Source organism: Sitophilus oryzae, unplaced genomic scaffold, assembly GCF_002938485.1.
Source record: "Sitophilus oryzae breed Bouriz unplaced genomic scaffold, Soryzae_2.0 scaffold_1717_pilon_pilon, whole genome shotgun sequence".
Classification (NCBI taxonomy): domain Eukaryota; kingdom Metazoa; phylum Arthropoda; class Insecta; order Coleoptera; family Curculionidae; genus Sitophilus; species Sitophilus oryzae.
In genome coordinates, this window is record NW_022146410.1 from 693,129 (window position 1) to 708,851 (window position 15,723).

Below are 15,723 nucleotides of genomic sequence, written 5' to 3' on the forward strand. Positions count from 1 at the left end.
TTAAGCTACAAATATATATTAAAAAAACTGACCTAAAATTTTCCGGAAAACCGGGCTTGTCGCTTACCTCACCTGTACAATGACTGACGTTGAAGTTCAATGCACCACTTCTATTAATACTAGTAACAAGCCAACTGAGGTATTGCTTTGATTTGGTTTGAAAAATTTCAACGTGCAATGAGCAGGTTTAAGTCGTCGTAAAATGGAAAACAGTTGCTGGCTTTCGTTGACAAAAATTCTGTAGAATAATATCGTTTTTATTATTCATTAGATATTATCATTTAAAGTGAAATATGTACATGGTAAAAATTGTTGGATAGTTTAGTTTGAAAGTATATAGAGAGATAATATGTGAAAGTTAATTTAGGTCTTATCATAATTTTAACAACCATGATTCTCACTTTGTATTAATTCGTTTTCTAAATACAATTATTAAATTATTTAAAGCACTTTGTTGTGCTCATACTAAACCAGAAGTTCAATAGATCTGTAAGGTTGCGGTGATTAACTCCCCTCCTAAATATTCTACAAAAAAAACAGAAGTTATTAACCTAAAATCACAGCAAGTATGATTTAGAATGTAGATATTAAGAAAACTGACTTAAAACTTCCTACAGTTATAAATTACAATTTTATTTTCTTTCCTTGTTTCTGATATTTCCATTACATGTGCCCGATAAATTATTACCCGAACTTTCTATTCCTTTCGTCAAGCAACTTTCCGGAAACCAGGCTTGCTGCTCGCATCACCTGCACAAGGATTGACGTTGAAGTTGCAATGCACCCCTTCTATTAATACTAAAACGATCCAACTGCAGTATTATATTACCAAAACAACATTCTACCGTGCAACGAATCGGCTGAAATCGTCATAAAATGGAGAACAGCTGCTTGTTTTCGTTGAGGATAATGATGTAGAATAATATCGTAAGTTTTTGTTTCTCATTAAATCTTGAAAGAAAAATATCCACATGGCAAAAATTATTGGATATTTTCTTTTAAAAGATATAGAGAGATAATATGTGAAAAGTAATTTAGTTATTTTTCATAATTTTAAAAACCATGATTGCCACTTTATTTTATTTATTTTTGAACCACAATAAAATTATTTAAAGTACTTTATTGTCTTCAAACAGATCAAGAAATTATTGATCTAAAATTAATTCGAGCAAGTATAATTTAAAATTTAAAATATAGATATTAAGAAAACTTTCTACACCTGTAAATTACAACTTTATTTTCTTTCCTTGCTTTTGATGTTTCCTTTTAATGCGCCCTTTAATTTTAATTAAAAATAAATTTTTACCGTAACTTTTTATTCCTTTTGTCAATCAATTTTCCGGAAACCAGACTTTACGCGATTGGCGTTGAAGTTCAATGCACTGCAACTATTAATACTAAAAACTACCCAACTGCGGTATTACTTTATCGAAAGTACATTCTTACGTGCAACGAATAAAGTCTCCGTAAAACGGAAAACAGCTTATGGTTTTCATTGACAAAAATGATGTAGAATGATATTGTAAGTTTATGTTCTTCATTATATCTTCAAAGTAAAATATACACATGGCAAAATATATAGCGTGTGTTTATTTTTAATGTATTATACAAGTTCGTTTTTGAGTTATGAGAGATACTAAAATACTAAATTTGGTAAAAATTTAAAATAATGCGGTCCCAATCAAAAAATATAACAATCACAAGTTATATCACTATATGACAAATCTAATATGATTTTTTTCTACAGAGATCTGTCAAAAATATTTTCAGTTATATTTTCTATGAAGTTACAAAAAGTACATTGTAAACATACAAGAATCGTTTAAAAATCAAATATATTTCGTAGTTAAGTAAGCAGACTGCTTCAAGAGAAAATTTATTTATTAAAAACTAAACAATTCACAGGACTAGATACCTTTTTGGTAATAATTAAAAAATGGTTAAATTTTTCCCTACGTTCTTCATTTTCCCTACGTCCAATAATTCTTGGCGTTCGGAATAATTAAATGGCTTAAAATTCGCCTAGTACCTACGATGTTTTTCGACTATTTCTCCAAGTATTCTGGTACTTACTTGGTTTTTATATTCCACTTGTAAAAGAATATTTAATTAATTTTCATTTATTGTTTCTCCATGATCTTCATCAATATTCATCTTTTTATATTTACAGTTTTTAATAACTGTTCGTGTTGGAATTCTTCTCTATAGTCTTTAATAAGAGGCCTGGCATATTGAAGGTGGCATGTTTGTTATATACTAATCAGGGCAATATTATTCTTTTAATTAAATTTGTAATTTTGTATCTCTCATAACTCAAGAACGAATTCGCATAAATTATTCAAAATGAAAAATTTGCTTAAAGGAGTTCTGTTTCAAATAATTTTTTCTGTAAAATAAAATGGAGAAAACTTATTTATCATTTTTAAAATTTACATGGGATTTCCTATGTCCAGGTCAGCAATGCAACAGACTGTAGACTCTGTAGAGAGATAATATGTGAAAATTTAATTTATCATTATTTATTTTAATTTTAAAAACCATGATACGCACTTTGTATTATTCATTTCCTAAATATAATTCAATTAATTAAAGTACTTTATCGTGCTTAAACAAAACGAGAAATTATTGATCTAAAATCAACTACAGCAAGTATTATTTTTTATCTGAAAATATAGATATTAAGAAAACTGACTTCAAAATTTCTACAGTCATAAATTACAATTTTAATTTCTTTCATTGTGTTTGATGTTTCCTTTCCATGCACCCGATAAATTATTACCGGAATTTTCTATTCCTTTTGTCAAGCAATTTTCCGGAAACTAGGCTTGCCGCTCGCCTTAGCTGTACGACGATTGACGTTGAAGTTCAATGCACCGCTTCTATTAATACTAACCGATCCAACTGCGATACTGTTTCACCGAAACAACATTTTAACGTGCAACACAGGTTGAAGTCGTCATAAAATGGTAAAGAGCTGCCTGTTTTTCGCTTAGAAATATTGTACAATAATATCATTACGTTCAGTTTTTTTATTAGATCTTGAAAGTAAAGTATACCAGGTGCGTCACAAAAATGGGTCACCCCCTGTAACTTTTTTATTTTTTCAGATAAAAAAATTAAATTTGGTATGTTAGTATGTGACATTAGGATTGACTGAAATATTTAATTATTTTCGGTCACTTCCTGTTTCAACGGAAATGACTGCAAGTTTTGATTTTTAAATAGCACCCTCGGCATTTTTTTACATTACTTGACAGAAAATGAAAATCTCAATAGAATGACATATTATGTGTCAACTTTTGACATTCTTACTTAAAAAATATCGTATTATAAATTTCAATCTAGAGTGCCCTGGTTGTGTTAAAAACACTAATTTATTAAGGAGTCTTAAAAATAGATTTGATCGTCTAATGTTTTAGTGTCTTGTCCTGGGCGGTAAAAAGATGCCCAAATCTTATTTTTAATCATATCTCATTTTTTTCAAATGGAACGAGGGTGGCTCATTAGCATATTTGAAAAAAAAAACATTTTTTTACGAATAATTTGGTACCTACCACACACTTGGTATTTCGAGTCAAATTGTTGTTACATTTATGGCCATGGTAATTAAAATTTAAAATGTTATTTTTAATTGAGAATGTCAAAAGTTGACATATGCTATGTAATTCTATGTAAAATGTAATTTCTAAAAAATACCGAGGGTGTCATTTAAAAATTAAAAATTGTAGTCATTTCCGGTGAAATAGGACTAGAAATAATTGAATGCGTCAATCAATCCTTATTTATGTCATATACTAACATACCAAATTTCGTTTTTTTATCTGAAAAATTAAAAAAGTTATAGGGATGAGCCACTTTTGCACCCGGTATATACCCGGCCAAAATTATTGGATATTTTTGTTTTAAGATATAGAGAGTGATGTAATAAATACGTGTAAATTAATTTTCTTTCTTGTCATAATTTTAAGAATGGTGAGACGCATTGTATTATTCATTTTTGAAGAACAGTTTAATTATTTTAAATGGCTTATTGAGCTCAAACTAAATTAAGAAATTAGTGAACCAAATTCAGTTATAGCATATAATATATTAATTTAATTATAAATATACAGTATATCCCCGGATTGTCTCTACAAAAGAGAACCTTTTTATTATTGACATTTTGATAAAAATACATTCTTCATAAAAAAAGTTTGCTTGTTCTAAATAATTTTAGAACAAGCAAAATTTTTTCCCGTTTATTCTTTTCGAAATTTCTATACTGTTTTAGAGAAAATTAAGAAAAACATGAAAATATGTTTAATTTAGTTAACTAGATCTAAAAATAAAAACGCGTTTCTATGGTAATATAACATCATCTTCATTCTTTGATAGAATTATTCTTATTCCTAGAATTTTAATTAACGTAATGTTTTTTGTTGTTTCAAAATGTTAAAGAAGCACAAAATTCAGTTCACTGCGTCGGAAAGGGTGATAATAGTAATTATGGGATAACTCAAGCGAAAATTCGCTCGAGTACTCGATTATTGAGATAACCGACATCGCTCGATTATGAACGAGCGATGCAAGTGACGAGTACCGACTTTATATGACGCCGTATATATATTTATCGGTTGCGTAAGTAAGAGACAAAATTTTACGACCTACATCGACAATGCTTCGGAATAACCAAAATCAAGCGATCAAGCGAATCGCTCGCCGCTTGCTACTTGCCATTCATCACCGAAAGAATATGTGCCCTGTGCACGCAACTTACTGCTTGGCGCTTGGCGTTAACGAGTACTTACAACAAGCAACGGGTGAAAACCCGTATTTTTAAATACGAGTGATATTTCGCTCGAGCGATCACTCGGTTATTGCAATCGCTTGAAACTCGAGTACCTACTCGATTACTGAAATTAATCGGTTTTTCCCATCACTAGATAATAGTTATAGGAAAATATGATACTTTTTAACAGCAAAGAATATGACATTAATCAAAATTAATAATAACTTAAAATTAATAAAAGAATGAAATCGAATTGATATTACCATAGAAACGCCTTTTGATTTTTAGGACTTTCAAAAAAAAATCAAACCATATATTCATGTTTTTCTTAATTTTCTCTAAAACGGTATGATAATTTGAAAAAGTATAAACTGGATTAACCATTTTAGAACAAGCAAAAATGTTTATGAAGAATGCATTTTTCTTAAAATGTCAATAATAAAAAAGTTTTTCGTCTTGTAAAGACAATCCGGGGACATACTGTAAATGTTGAGGAGTTAAAAAGAAAATAACTTCATCAATATTCAACCTAAATAAAGCTAACATCAAAATATCAACTTCCCTGTGTCCTAGATGTCCCAAATGTAATAAAAACCCTTTTGAAATTTTCAAGTAGGTTTCGTTCATTCGAACAGAAACATAGAACGTAGGTATTACAATTTCCAACTGAATATTTCATTAATGCTAAAACAAAGGAAATCTATGCAACTAGGTCGGACTTAAAAATTAAACAGACCGAAATGTCGCGTAGGAAAACATGATCAAAGAGGTTATTCTATTGAGATATAGAATTACAATCCTGTTTAGTTTATTTTTAGAAATCTCTTATATGTACCCAGTCGAAACCCCTACGAAAAGTGGTAAGAACAGCTTACGACTTAGAAATACGTAGTGACGCGATGTGTATTGGTGAGCAGTGCAAGTGTTTATCAAAAATATTGTTATTTCAATACAAATTTTGTGAAAATGAGAATCAAACTATTTATTAATTAGATACTATAGACTATACATAATTACTATACAATACAGACGGACAGACGGTCATTTTAATACAAACTTTGAAAAATGAATCAAATTATTTTTTTTCCATATCAACTGTTAAAATTGCCTTATATCTATCAAAAATAGTAGATAAAATAGTACTTTAACCGCAAGGGTAGATTAAATGATACTTTAACAGCGAAGATAGGTTAAAAACTTTATTTCTTCTCGTACGTTTTTTAATTGCTTCTCTTTTTGAAATTTTTTGTATTCCTTTTCATAAGTTATTCGGGATTTTAATGGAAGTAGTTTGGATATGGCGTTTGTCGCCTCAGCCTGAATATCTGTTGGTAATTTACTTATTTCGTTTTGAACCATTTCTGGCTCCAATTCAATCAGCAATCGACACGAAAGAGAATCAAAAAATATTAACCATAGACAAACAAATAAAAAGAGACTGGCAAATTAAATGGCAAAGAGAGGGACAACGTTCCCGTACCGCAACTCAGAACGTAAAATTTCGTTCTATTTATGTTGATTTGCGCATTGCGTCTATTGGGCCCACTATCTCATTCTAATATAACAAGAGAGAAAGAAGCAGCCATATAAAACGTAATTTCTAAATAGAAATTAGAACAATCGCCTTTCGTTTTCGTCATCATGACAACCAAGATGACAACATCGTGACAATTCGTCATGTTTGTTAATTTTTCTTTTGGTGATTTACCTTTTTTTCTAAACTCTCCATTTTATTGACTTATGAAATGAATATGGATAGGGAACAAATTCCGGAAATTTCTTTGTTCCATATAGGTATTTATATTTTGTTACTTATAATTTTCGGTTATACTATTTGTTATTTTGGGTCTTGTGCAGAACAGGTCCCCACGAAATCGTGGTTTTTTTAATTTTTAATGTGGATCCCATAGTTAATGGAATGGTTTAAAAGAAAAAAATTGTTGGATGAACCACTTTTTCTACGAAAAAAAATAATTGAAAATTCCAAATTTTCACTACATTTCAATGCAAAAACTCCCTATTATAACCTTCATAAAGACAGTAAAATACAAGGTTATGCACAGTGTTGCCATACTCACCCTGTGTAAAATCGACGAAAACGTTCTACTTTATATTCATTTTTTTTACATTTAGTACGCACTTTAAGAACACGAAAAATTAAAAATATAATAAACGAGGCAAAACAAAAACACTATAAAAATAAATTGACAATAAAATCATTACACAGTATTTAGCACAATTGTTTAAAAATATATTTTCCCGGATTTGTTCAGTAAGATTCCGAAATCGATGTGATCTGCGTACTTCCAAACACTCCCCACCAACCTAACCTAACCAATGCATTAACACCCCCAAATAACCAGGCTAACCAATGCATTAACACCCTCCAAATAACCAGACTAACCAATGCATTACCACCCTCCAAATAACCAGAATATCTAACCTAACCTAACCAATGCATTAACACCCCCAAATAACCAGGCTAACCAATGCATTAACACCCTCCAAATCACCAGGCTAACCAATGCATTAACACCCTCCAAATAATCAGGCTAACCAATGCATTACCACCCTCCAAATAACCAGCCTATCAACCTAACCTAACCAATGCATTAACACCCCCAAATAACCAGGCTAACCAATGCATTAACACCCTCCAAATAACCATGCTAACCAATGCATTACCACCCTCCAAATAACCAGGCTAACCAATGCATTAACACCCCCAAATAACCAGGCTAACCAATGCATTAACACCCTCCAAATAACCAGGCTAACCAATGCATTACCACCCTCCAAATAACCAGGCTAACCATTGCATTAACACCCTCCAAATAACCAGGCTAACCAATGCATTACCACCTTCCAAATAACCAGGCTAACCTAATTGAGCCTAATGACAAAACTTCATTGATTACGCGTCGAAAAACAGTATATATTAAAAAAACTTATATTTTCGTAGAACCTGAAAAATCCGCAAATTTTATTTCAGAAATTGCTTTAAAATAATCCACACTAACGAATAAGCTACTAGACAGTTCAATTTTTGTTGCACTAAAGTGATAACTTACCGTTTTAAGTCCCTCCACAACAACTTTATTTCAGAAGAAAATCATATAAAGTAATTTTATTGACAACGTCGCAAATTCTATGCGAAGGCCATAGATGACATACCGATGATCGATTAACTGTCAATCGAAAAAGTCATAAAATTGCTAGCTTGAGCTGATGTAAATAAATATATTTTCTTAATTTTTATGCTTACAAAGAAGATTCGTTACATTTTTGTGCTTAAATTAGATCATTCCACGTCTATATAAGGTAATAAAGTACTAATATGTGATGTTTTTACTGAATCCGTGTAGAAAATTTAACATATTTACTGTCCGTCGCCTGTACCTAAAATACGTTTTTTTGCCGCTTTTTAAAGATAAAACACATTCATCCAACAATTTTTATGCTTAAAAATATTCAGTTTAAGATAATCTTGCAAAAAAATCCCAAAAAAGTGTTAAATGCGTGGGGACCTATTGTGCACCAGAGCCTGTTATTTTATTTGCTGCAGGAGCCAGTATCTATTTTTTATATGTATTGATGCCCCCTTTCTCTGATAGATATGTTAAAGACACCCGGTAAAATAAAAGTAAGTAGTTATATTTATCATCTTATTAAGAAAAAAGTAGAAGTAGTAGTGTCAAAAATATTTCGAACCTCTCTTAACATAACAAATTAATACAATTATTTTTTTTCATTTTTTGGGTAGGTAGTTTATAGCTGGTTTATAGTAACCAGAAACTTTATTAATATACCTATTTTACTTTTGTTTTAGGATTAAAACTGGACTTGAAAATGGTTCAGGATCATGATTCTCGTAAAGTCTTCTTTGCTTGGATTCGCTTTGTTATTGCAATTAGGCAGTTTTTTCGAAAATGATATTTTTAATGCCCTTTAAAAAAATTGGCCGATAGGTTTCCTGCAACAGTCAGTTCTTCTGCATTTAAAATTGGTAGGTGGGTGGAATAAACACTGTTATTTTTTGTTATCATATTATAAAAAGTTTATTTATTTTTATGTATAAATAAATATGTTTATAAAACAGTACAATTTTTGCTTTTTTTTATAATTTCCCTTATAATAGTAATATTCTTTCGTTCTGAAAATTTTCACTTAAACTGATTTATTCCCTACACCACGTTCCCTTTACGTGGTATAGGGAATAAATCAATTTAAGTGAAAATTTTCAGTTTCGGAATGAAAGAATACAATTAATAATGGCTAATTTAAATTTTCCGCCAGCCAGAATGTGCGATAATGTCTTACGATACGTTTTATACCTATCTCTTTCTTTTTCATATAAAGCACACATAATAAAGAAAGATAGCAATAAAAACGTACGTCCTGCTATGGTCCTGCTAATTGGTTTCAAAATTGTTATTCTGAGTTGCGCTACGGGAACGTGGTCCCACTCTTTACCATGAGATTTGTCAGTCCCTTTTTATTTATTTGTCTATGATATTAAGTCAAAACTGACAACTAAAGAGACAGCTTTATTTATTTGTCAAATTACATAGAAACCAACGCTAACCCAGCACAACATTTTTTCTACTCGTAATAAATTCCTTGAAATAATAATTTCTGAATATTTTTTAAAACGTAACTCGCTATGGAAAAAAATATTGTTTTATACCCGACGATAAAATTGCATTATTGGCTCCCGAAATTAATTCACTCGTGATTTCATCGCTCGTGAATTAATCTTTTCGGTCGACGATAAAATGTTTGAAGTTTCACTTCAAATATGCGTACATAGTGCACGACTTGTGCACACACATTTTTTCTTTATTTGAAAATATATGGATAACATATCTATATAACATAGATATGTTATTCTATGCAGAATGTCATTTTCTATCAAACACAAAAAAAAACATATTTTTAAGGTGATAGAGAAAACTTACCGTGCAACGCATATGATGATGGACACATTGGCTATTATAGAAACTACAAAAGTCAGCAAGAATATAACCACTTCGACGATATAATAGTAGCTCCTGCTGTTGTCAAATTCGGAGAAGTAAGTGAAGAAGTATCTGCCACCCCATCCACTTTCATTGTCGATGCCATAAACGTATGAAGAGTTCCACAGAACATTCTCCATGTTCTTTTCGTTTTCACTGATGCATTACAACTGATGTAGTTATATCTGAAAAGAATAAATATCTAGTTAAAATCATTTCAACTCAAAATAAAAAATATATTTTTTAAAAAACAGTTTAGTATATCTATTACCAGCAAAGTTTAAAATCGATATGTATAGAATTCCTAGGCATTGTCAATGTTTGAAGAAATAAGAATGCAACCTTAATCTCCAAAAATACAAAATCAAGATATAAATCACACCCATAGATAAATGAAACAAGTTTAGATTGGAAAGTGCCCATAAGGACAATGTAAACACTATTTGGCGCTATTCTTGCAACGGTCGCGACCCAAAACTTTTGAAAATTTCGGAGCGGTTCGGCTTTTTCCGGAATTATATCGCCAAATATTGTTTATTCAAATTTATTATTATTTTCGTTTAATTTTATAAATAAAATACAGTGTGTTGGATACAAGAAACTTTATTTTATATAAGGACGCATGTATGAAATACCTATGAAACATTGGAAACCGACGTTATGCTACGATACACGATGGTTTTTGCAGATCACAGTTCACAGCACAGTTTTTTAAGTTTTTAATGCCACTTTATCACAATTATCACCGGTTGGAGTAAATAAAACTTGAATTAAACTCACAAGATAGCAATAATTACTTTGAAAATGGACGCTATAAACACTTTTCGGAATTTCTTTAATGAGAGCGGTTTAGATTTTGAAAGATTATTATGATTTTTGAAGATTTTTTCTTTGACAAGAGAAAATTATTTCTGTTCATAGATAAAAGAAAATAATCTTCTATTAAGATAGATATGAAACTTAATAGTAAAATTTTGGGTCAAAGCGCCCCTCCGTGTTCTTAGTAGAGACTACGTTTAACTCAGCGCCTTCGCCTTTTCTGCTGTAAATATTTTTTATGTTTATATTTCATTTCAAAGGATTTAGTTTTAAAGTTACACTGATATATTAGTATATCAGAGTAACTTTAATAAAACATAAGAATATATATATTTTACAGTTTATTAAATATAAATTTTGACTACAAGGTATAAAGTAAATCACAATATTTGATAAAACTTATAAGTATACCATTTTTACAGTTAATAAATAATAAAAGTATTTCTGACTATGATATTTAAAATTTAGATAGATAGAATATTAAAAAACATACCGGTATTTGCAGACGCAGGCCCAAATTCAATAAAAACCAAAATTTTTCCTGCGAAAATCGGGTTTTTTTCACAGAAAAGGTATTTTTTGATTTATCAACAATCATTGTCAAGTTGACAATACACAGGGTGTTTTCTAATTAGTCTAAAAAATTGTGGTGTGATTCCTCATGTGTTCTTAAAACAATTTTTATATAACCATTAGGTCTAAAGTACTTCCTTTCTGATCTACAGGGTGTTAAAAATTAAAAAAATCGATATTTTGCTTAACATAAATGGTACACTACTGCTTTTTTAAAGAAAATGTATTTTTTTTGACTGGCCATCCTTTCAACAAAATTGATCTTTTGAGTTTTTCTTGTTCATCAAACGGTTGCCGAGAAAAAGTTCTGTTTTTGTTTGCCGTTGTTCTTAGCGACCGCTATAGCAGCGCCAGATCGCGTATAACGGTCGCGACCCAAAATATATTCGCGACCTAAAATTTTTACGGGCTTTCCAATCTAAACTTGTTGCATTTATCTATGATCACACCTTCCATTGGAAATGTCACCTGCGCCATGTGTCACCTGTGTCATGTGATCTGAAGTATCGGAATCCAAGGAACGTCCTGCACCTTTGATGGTCTAGAGGCTATGGAAAATTACTTATAAAATTGTGTATGACAATGCTTGTGACATCTGGCACCAGCACAAAAAAATGTTGACAAACAAGCTATTATTAGTGAAAATATGAATAAGTTTGTAAAAATCTGAATCTGGTTTTTTATTATCATAAAATATGACAAAATTCAAACAAGTTTCAAATGTGATAGGTGTTGATTCTACCTTTTAAATGAACTTTGAATCATCGAAAAATATTAAATTTTAGCCGAATTATTAAACAATTTATCCTATAAATACGTTTTTTCACGACTAACCTAGAAAATGCAGTTTGACACACGAAAAACTCGATCTGAAATTGGCGTTTTGCAAACTGTTGTGTGCTAAGGATTTAGCGCACGACATGTGTCATTTTACACACGACATGTGCCAATTTTAACATTCTTAACCTCCAATGTTTAGCTGAAACGTCAAACGCAACGCAGCCGTCAGAAAAGTGTCATCATTACATCACCACAAATTACCTATAACAGATGCGAAATAAAGCGACTGCATCGGAAACCGCTCGGCAAACCCGACACGCCTATTGAGTGGTGTAAATACACCAGTCGTTTAGTCCGGAAACCTATGATGTGTCGTATTCGCTTGCTGGAATGACATAGTGCGTGGTTATATGTTTCTTTTTAAAAACGCGTGTAGGATTTTTGTTGAACTTTTGAACTGTTATTTCTAAGTTTTGGTAATTTGTATATCTTATTTAAAATGGGATGCAAATGTGTTTATTTATAAGGGAAAAAAAGATATTTATAGTATAAAAAATTAATTTATTTAACAAAATTTAATTAAAAATGTGACAAAATAGTTATCTTTCTATTGGTTCTATCGGACTTTTTTCGACTATATAAATCTTTATTTGTAAACTTTAATACATCAAATAGTTTCAATCTAATAAATCATTTAATGATGTAAATAAGAGGAAATTTCTCACATGGGTGGTCAAATTTTATAGTTTTCTTTATATCAAACAGCCTCTGAGAAATGTTTTCAACTCAAAATGCCTTTAATTATGTTTGACTAGATCATTAAAAAGTGTCTTCAAATACATCAATGTGATATTTGTCTAAAATTTGCAAAAGCATCCGAATCTCTGGATAACTCGAAATTATTTACCCATTTAAAAGCCTTTGATCATGAAAGTGGAAAAATTTGTTCATTTTATTTACAGGCTGGAAAAATTATTTATATTAAATTTTGATGAATTTTGCACTGAAGAAAACATTCAGAGGCTGTTTGATATAATGAAAACTATAGAATTTGACCACCCATGTGAGAAATTTCCTCTTATTTACATCATTAAATTATTTACTAGATTGAAAATTTCACACCTCTACTTTTCAACCAATAACATGCTTTAATGTTGACTAGTTACCATGGCAACTGAAAAAATTTCCGAAATTTTTTCGAGGCGCCACGAAAACTTTAGTGGAAATTTTTGACAGTTGAAAAGGTAAACATAAGATCTACATTCATAATGTGAATGAACTACAATGTCTATATATTGAAATATTACCCATTTGAGTTTTAGCATTTGATGTAACTAAGGTTGGTAATATTTTTTATTTAAGGAAATATGTTAGATATACCTACATATGAATTTCTTCGAAATTGCCATGTTCTAAAAAATATAGTTCTGCCGCCTTTATTTAACTAAAGCTGGTATTTTTCTATTTAACGAAATATGATGGATATACACTTGATTTTGATTTTCGGGTGTTATCTGGTTTTATATTTTCAATTTCTTCTTTAATGACTTGTTGGTTTACTTTTCCAAATCGCGACATTTCGCTATACACTTCTTACTCTACGTACAGACGTTTTAAAACTAGTAATAGCTTAATGACAGAATCGCAAACAAAATGACAAAACACATAATATGTCAAAAACATCAATACCTTGGCCAACTTAACAAATTGAAATTATTTTAAAATGTCATGTTGGATTAATTTTTTTTCAAATTTAGGTGTGAAATTTTCTTACCGAATACCACGCAAGCTTAAATTATTCCTGGAAATTTTCTTTCGGGCACGAATATTTTAGGAAAATTATCCCTCGTCTTCGGCTCGGGATAATTCTCAAAATATTCGTGCCCTCAAAAAAATTTCCGAAAATAATTTAAGCTCTTGTGATATTATAAGTGAAAATATTTTATGCATTAAAGTTTACAAAAAATAAAGATTTATATAGTCGAAAAAAGTCCGATAGAACCAATAGAAATGTAACTATTTTGTCACATCTTTAATTTAATTTTGTTAAATAAATTAATTTTTTATACTATAAATATCTTTTTTTTCCTAATCTCCTACGAGCTGATATAATATGACGAGCAATCTATTAAATTACTGTGAGATTATACAGAAAAGTCCACAGACTTCGAGACATAGGAAAATCAAGTCCATTTAGCGTGTGTCCAAATTTTGACAAGTTTTCAAAAATGACAGTTTTGTTTAGACTGACGTTTAATTTCACCTGACTTCTCGGTGAATGATTTCTTTTTATGGGGGTACATAAAATCTAAAATTTACGGCCATGAAGAAATTCAAAACTTGGAGCAGTTAAGGCAGAAAATATTTAATGCCTTTGACACTGTCACCCCTGATATGTTATCCAATGTGAGGAGGGGATTTTATGATCGTTTGGGTTATTGTTTAATGCAAGAGGGAGGCACTTTTGAACAATTTTTGTAATTTTTTAAATTTCATTATCCTGTTTTTTTTACCGTTTACCCATTACCTACCTTGACGAACATGGGAAAACGAAGGTCCTTTTCAGGACCACAAATATTTTGATTGAGAAAATTGGTAACTTTTTTTGGATTAAAAAACAAAAGTTGTTAATATAATACCAATTTAAAAGTGTTTTAGTAGTTTTAATACACACTATGATATAAAATTTATTATTATTATAATGTACATTATTAATACTATTGTTCATTCGAAATGGCATTAAGGCCCAATTGCAACAATGATTTAAATTTTTCTTAAAGATAAGTAGAGCTTCGAATGAGCTGTATTTATATTTACTTTAATATTCACCTTAAATGAGGGAATTTGACTGATACAATTTTTGAATTTGAATTGTTTTTAATGATACTAACAATTTTAGTTCAATTTTTAATAAAAGTTATTTAATATTAATAGAAATCCAAGAGATTTGAAACCTCTTTTAGCGATTTATAACATTCTCAAATGAATTACAGGTGCCCTTATTTCTATGAAAATCACACAGTTTTTTCATAGTCGCTGCAGTTGCTATAACTATAAAAACTAATTTTAAGGTGTGAAAATTGCGACACACGCTAAATGGACTTGATTTTTCGTATGTCTCGAAGTCTGTGGACCTTTTTGTATGCCTCGATAACATATTGGTGCAGATTATTTTCACCCAAACAAATAATAACCCAAACTATACATTGATGCGGATTGTCTATGAACTCTTTCTGAAGGTCACAGAAACCTGAACGCGTAATTCGGTGTTCTTTCGCATCTATTATAGGTAATTTGTGACATCACAAATTATTTAACAAAACTGGCAAAAACTGAGTGAGTCTACTGCTAATTTGTAGTCGTAGAAAAAATAGCGTAAAAAACTCGTTCGAAAACTTCTTTGTACACTCGTTCGACTTGTGGCTCTTCCCTGCGGCTCGAGCCAACAAACTGTTGAACTTGTGTATAAAACGTCGTTTTCGAAACTCGTTGTTTAATATACTATGATGAAATTTATTTCCGGAGCCGTTAAGACTTGGGGAGAAAATTCAGGAATCTTCGAGGCGTATTTTCTCGAAAACTACTAATTCTACGTAAAAAATAGTAAGGGCCATTTTTGTACGTAATTAACTAAGCCTCATTTTTTATTCCAAGAAAATTTTTGTAAATTGCATATTTTGGCAGATATTTGGCTGAGCACGGTGTTCAATTTTTCCCCTTAAAACTACTCCCCAAAAGGTGCACACTCCGTCTGAAAAGTCCCGA

The 15,723-nt window shown here is 30.5% G+C and overlaps 1 protein-coding gene across 3 annotated transcripts in view; it reads right to left on the reverse strand.

The window, feature by feature from the left end:
- LOC115881368 (free fatty acid receptor 4-like) overlaps positions 1 to 15,723 on the reverse strand; it is a 162,256-nt gene that overhangs the window by 40,133 nt on the left and 106,400 nt on the right. For all 3 annotated transcript variants that reach the window (XM_030898819.1, XM_030898820.1, XM_030898822.1), the window contains one exon: positions 9,727 to 9,971. In XM_030898819.1, the coding sequence (XP_030754679.1) occupies positions 9,727 to 9,926 (200 nt within the window). In that variant the 5' untranslated portion in view covers positions 9,927 to 9,971. The remainder of the gene's footprint in view (positions 1 to 9,726; positions 9,972 to 15,723) is intronic.